The sequence below is a fragment of the Gastrolobium bilobum genome, unplaced genomic scaffold (genome assembly GCF_033153095.1).
Source record: "Gastrolobium bilobum isolate Gb01-03AN ecotype WA unplaced genomic scaffold, APGP_CSIRO_Gbil_v1 utg65333, whole genome shotgun sequence".
NCBI classification, from domain to species: Eukaryota; Viridiplantae; Streptophyta; class Magnoliopsida; order Fabales; family Fabaceae; genus Gastrolobium; species Gastrolobium bilobum.
In genome coordinates this window covers 159,581-165,580 of record NW_026895673.1, presented here as the reverse complement: position 1 = coordinate 165,580, position 6,000 = coordinate 159,581, and the positions used below count along the sequence as shown (strand labels likewise).

The 6,000-nt window shown below is 33.4% G+C and overlaps 1 protein-coding gene across 1 annotated transcript; it reads right to left on the bottom strand.

Moving 5' to 3' along the window:
* Nucleotides 1-211: 211 nt before the first annotated feature.
* LOC133289092 (omega-hydroxypalmitate O-feruloyl transferase-like) lies at nucleotides 212-2,035 on the bottom strand. Its single transcript, XM_061486960.1, has 2 exons — nucleotides 1,595-2,035; nucleotides 212-1,300 (listed from the first exon to the last, which is right to left on the bottom strand). Exons 1-2 carry the CDS (start codon nucleotides 2,033-2,035, stop codon nucleotides 437-439), a joined length of 1,305 nt encoding a protein of 434 aa, XP_061342944.1. The 3' UTR covers nucleotides 212-436.
* Between the last annotated feature and the right edge of the window lie 3,965 nt (nucleotides 2,036-6,000).

The window sequence follows — 6,000 nt, the reverse complement described above, 5'->3', positions numbered from 1 at the left end:
TAAAAAAATGTACCGAGTGGTTAGTGCATTTACCTTCCTAACAACTGACATATATATGATAGTGGAACCATGGCATTAAAAGAAAGTAGACGAGTGGAGCATAGGCGAATTATTGTATTGATAATGTTTCAGAACTTACTAATTCATTCATTTTTCTTTCAATAATGCCTGAAAAGTTTGTTTTTTCTTTTCTTTTCGGGTTGAAACATTAAATCAGTAGCTAAGAATATAATATAAAGAAAACCAAGCCTAAACACTAGTATGGGAAATACCGCTTCACATAGCTTTCCATGACACACGGAATTATTTTAAATGTCTTTATCACCAATATATGTAGACTCCAATGGCATAGTAAGATTTATTTATAAAGGATGTCTTTTTCACCCGACCAATATTGCCAATTAACATTCTTGCAGTGCCAACCCATGCTACATTTTCATACCTTCATCATCAATGCTTCAAAAATTTCCATGGCAGAAGCAGGCAAACCCAGGAGCACATTTATGTTTTTCCTGTCTTGACCATGTGATAAGAACAAAATGACCTCTTTCTCAGGCAAGGTCACAGGGCCACAACACAAAGGTTCTCCCCAACCAAAATCTGTAGTATGGAAAGATAACTTAGTCCAAGTTGTGATCAAAAGGGTAGCTGTTAGGGAAGGTCTAGCTCTTGTGACTTCAAAATAGTCAATAGCAGATCTCATATAACTATCTGTGACCATTTCAATTGCCTTGTGAATCAATCCCACTGCAAATGACAGAGGATTCTTCAATAACTCACTTGCCTTACATAGTGAATTTGTTAGCAAAATAGCATTGCCAAAGTAACCCTCAGGTATTGGAGGCACAAATCTAGACCTTCCATCAACTGCAAAGAGTAGCTTTGTTTTTTGATCAGGATGCATCCTTAATGCTGCTGTTCTAGCTCTCCATACAAAAGCTGAGAGGGCTTCAAAAGTTGAACACTTTTCCAAAACCCCATCTTCAGTGGCCTTTTTCCTTAGCAGCTCAAGCTTCTTAGGATCAAAACAGAAGGATCTGTAGAGCATCTTTTCTTCTTCATAAAGTTTTTTAGTACCTGATACATCTTCAATCTCAACAAATTCATTGTGTTGGAACTCTATCTTGGGAGGGTTACGTGCTTTGAGTATGGTTCGATCAAGAAATGGTGGAATCTTTAAGTCCAAACCCCGGGATGTCTCACTCCATGCATTCACAAATTCCATGGCACATAGTCCATCTTTCATACAATGGTTCATGTTTAGCCCCAAAGTGAATCCTCCACATTTGAACTTTGTCACCTGGAACATCATTTAGCCTCTTAGATGTAATCATACTTTTCCATGGAAAAGAACAACAATACATACATTACTTATTGGTTGGTGGAGGAAGGTGAAATTTCAAGTGTATAAGACCAAAAAAGTATAAATAATACTCGTAACTAAAAACTTTTATAAACTTTGGGGTGATCACAATTTATATGACAAAACAAAAAATTAATGCTCACAACTAAAGACTTACACATAACACATAATATATATATTCTAGGAAACGTTCATGATATTTGTTAAAGTGACAAAGTATATATGTCAAACCTGAACTGCAATAAGAGGCATGTCAAGTATGTTCTGAGCACCAGGGATGTTATAAACCAATTTTCCAAGAGTCTCAGGGTCTGGCTTTGTTAAGTCCCCTATGTCTTCTATGTTACAATTTGCTTCAGCCTCAACAAACACTGCACCCTCCCCTGTGTAATCCACGATCAACTTCCCTTCTGAGCTGATAGTCAACCTTCCTGCCATAGGGTAATAAGGAACAAGAATCTTTGACAATGCATCCTTGATAACTTGTGCAGCATCCTCATTTCCTCTTGAAGTGGATTTAAAGCAATAAACTGTGCGAACTGGAACTGCAATATTCTGGTCAAGGTTTGAAAGGAAATAGAGTCCCTTTTCTGTTTCCTCTGCAGGCAGAACTCGAGTTGGTTCTCCTTGCCTTACTATGAGTTCAATGTTAGAGATTTCCTCATTTGCCATCACGTAAGAACCTTTGAAGAACAATAATATAAAGAGTGTGAGATTAATATCCATAAACGATTTAAAAGCATGCCAATGCAACGTTTCATATTGACAATATGAACAAGTTAAAACAAAACATGCATGGCAAAGCGCTGTAATTGAAAAAACAAGGTGCAAAACTTCACCTAGTTTTTGTGCCAATCTTTAGCGCATGAAATGTTGTGGCAAGATAAAAAATGATCAAGGGTCTGATATTTGTATACCCATTTGGTGTAGGGTTAGACAAGTTATATAAGAAGAGCTTAGATAAAAGTTTAAGCTACCATTACCTATAATTAACAAAATGTAGCAACTTGATAGGGACATATTTTTATGGCTATTTTCATAGTTTATGCGTTCAATTTAATGCGTTCATACACAGCTATTTGGCAATCAAACATTACCAGCCACATAGGCCGGCGTAGGATAAACGAAATATGATGGAGTTGGCGTCCTACACTTGCTTACTCAAATATAGTGATTGCTGTGAATCCAAAGTGTCTCTTTTTCTACAAATAAATGTGGACGGAATGAAATTATGTGCTGTAATACAACTACTATAATTAACTGGGTTCGGTAATGTCATTCAATATCACTTCAGAAAATGATACTTTTGTTTGGATAACCCCCAATTAATGCTCTCAATCTATTGCATTCATATCACAGTTAAACGTGTTTGGATAATAGTAGTATTAAGATGGGTAACGTTACGGAAAGTTCTCGTGTTGTATCTCTGGAAAAAAAAATAGTCTCGAGTTTGAGTCTTAGATTGAAAAAAATAGTCTCGGGAGAGTTAGTTGTCCCCTTAAAGCGTGCTTTTTATTTAATTTATTTATTTTTGTACCCTTTTAGCATTTTCTTTATTGGGATATATTTTTCTCATGTTGACGAGACAAATTGTCTCATGCAACACACATAAAAATGGTGAAGACTCACTTTTTTCTTTCTCTCTTTTTTTAGTGGGTCTCATTCACTTTTTTGTGTGTTACACGAGACAAATTATCTTATGCAACATGAGAAAAATATTTTCCTTCTCTATTAAAATGTTGTTTCATACACGCAAAATATTTGTTTTGCTTTCCAGCTTGATTGCCATCGCTGATCAGGTGCGTCAAAAGCAAGAAATAAATATAAAAGCCATATCCTATGTTGTTAGTTGAAGCGTATTAATCAGTAATTTTAAGTAGTACATGATGAAGTATATGAATGAATATAACTTTGTTGATATTAACACGGCATGGACTTTGTAGTTTGAAGCAAGTGTCTAATAAAAGATTACATTTTATGGAATAATCCCGAGACAATAGGGTGCATTATGCAGAACTGCGGAACATTCGAACATAAGATTAACCCCGAGGATTGGTTTAGACCTTAATTAAGAGTAGACGATACTGAAATCGCATGAGAGTGTATCGAGCGGTTCGGTTTGATTATTGTCAAAAATCAAACCAAACTAATTTTAAACGGTTTAGATTTTAAATCGAGCCACTTTTTTTTAAAAAAAAATCGATTTTTAATTTGTCCAAACTGGTTTAAAACCGGTTTGTGGTTTATAACCGGTTTTAATTCAAAATCGATTTTAATCAAAACCGGTTATGAACCATAAACCGGTTATCAAGTTCAAGACCGATTTTTTAACAAATTCAAAATCAATTTTTGATGGATTGTGCTATTTTTATAAGTAATCGTTTGTTTCTCCCGGTTATAGGTAGTTGACTAACTATTTCTTGCAATAATCTTCATTGTTTTGAAACTCTCAGGACGAAATGATTCATATAGAAATTGTTCACGTTGTTTTTTACGGAAAACATTTCCATCAAAATTTTCCGCAAAATAGTTTGACGAAAAATATTTTCATCAAAATTTGTGACTAAAAACATATCTGTAAAAAAATTTGACGGAAAATTTTTTTTGTCAAATTTTTTTACGGAATATAAATTTCGTCAAAACATTTCCCTCAAAATATTTCACAAAAAAACATATTCATCGAAATTTTTGACGAAAAAATATTTCTATCAAAATTTCTCACGAAACACATTTCCTTCGAAAACTTTTGACGGAAAAAAATTTCATCAAAATTCTTTATGGAATTCAAATTCCGTCGAAAGTTTTCAACGAAAACATTTTTGTTAAACTTTTTAACAAGAAAAGTTTCGTCGAAATTTTTAACGAAACGCATCTCTATCGAAAATTTTCGACGAAAAATATTTCCGTCAAATTTTTTGATAAAAAATATTTTCATCAAAAATTTCAATGGAACACATTTCTAATGGAAATTTTCGTAAAAATTTTATGACGAACAATATTTCGATAAAAAATTTTGACAAAAATGTTTTTCGTCAAAATGTTTTATAAAAATATTTTTCGTCAAAAAATTTGAGGGAAATGATTGGAGGGAATTTAGATTCCGCAAAGAACTTTGACAAAAAAAATTTCCGTCGGAATTTTTTATAGAAATATTTTCCATCAAAAAAATTTCTGAAATATTTTCGTCAAAATCTTTTACGTAAATATTTTTGGTCAAAATTTTCGCTGTAAATGTGTTTTATTTTGAATTTTCGCTGTAAATATTTTGAATTTTCGTCAAACTTGTTGAATTTTTTTTTATTTTTTTTTTTGAAGCAAAGTAGTGAAGTACCGAAAGAAGAGAGCAAAGGAGAGGGAACTAACCTGAGCAAAGGTCAATGACCAAATTGAAGAAGAAGCAGAGGAGATTCGGCCCACTAATAGCCCAACTTGTCTATAAGATATTACAATTGAAAATTGGGATTGGGCCCACTAATATTCAGCCTGACTAATTGGGATTGTTGAAGACTTGAAGCGCAGTACGCAGAGCCATTGGTCTCACCTCAGCTTCACTACTTCGTTGTTAGTTTTCCCTCTTTCTCTATTCGGCTGAACTAAAGTTGAAGGTTTCTTCCCTTTTAACCTTCCAAGCCCTGTCGCATACTTTTAGGGTACCCCTGCCCAAACTCCATCTGGGACAGCCTTAAGAGATATCAATTTGGTTGAAGGTTTCGATGTGCCATTGAGTCAACTCTCTCACTTCCACTCTCAACTTGCCACTCCATAAGGTAAGCACAAAAACTGGGCATCATTATTTTTTATTATTTGTCTTCTTCAATATTTTTCTAAGCATTTTCCTTTGTTTATTATTTTTTGTTTCTTTCGTGGAAAACCTTTGTGTCTATTAAATTACAATATTATATGTCCGCACATCAATCGTAGGTGACAACATCCACGAAATTACAAAATGTGGCTCAGAGAAACCGAGTTCTATGAAAATGAACTTTGTTTTTAGTGTAAGAGTTCAAAATATATTAAAGATTCCTTTTAATTAGGATCAAGCCAACATTTAAATAAAAATTAATTCTGTGTTCAAATGATATCTTTTAAAAAATTGTGTCAACATACTTCTATCTAGTTACCAAAATTAACCATAGAAAATTGTGCATTAATATAGCAGTACATTGCACATTTACATGGTGTACATGGATATCCAACTTTAATCAAACATTGCTCACTGCAAACACATAAGCAGAGTTTATATCCATTCGATCGGTGCCCATCACTATCCATCTATCAGCGTTGCTAGGCTTAACATATCCTTTCTTTAGCCTACAAATTCGATTGAAAAATTAGTCTTAGACATTTAAACCAATTTGTCGATTTCTTGTGATCACTTTTGTTTTTTCCCCGTCATTTGTGATCACTTTTTGTTTTTTCCCCTGTCATTTGTGATCACTTTATTAGATCTAAATCTATTATTGGCTTAATTTTCAATTCGGGAACCCTATCTCACAAACGATTATTTTAATAAGATAATACAAAGGTTATCAAGCAATATTATATTGTAATTTTGTAGCTTGTTTCAGCTACAAAATATTATTCTTGATCAGATTTTGTAAAGGGATAGGTTATTCTACCTACTATTTTTTGTCTAT

Bases quoted from the DNA above. Each gene is read 5' to 3' on its own strand.
- LOC133289092 (XM_061486960.1), bottom strand. From the start codon at position 2,035: ATGGCAAATGAGGAAATCTCTAACATTGAACTCATAGTAAGGCAAGGA. The intron at 1,301-1,594 runs GTTTGACATATA...ATGATGTTCCAG, and splicing joins TGCCTCTTATTGCAGTTCAG to GTGACAAAGTTCAAATGTGG.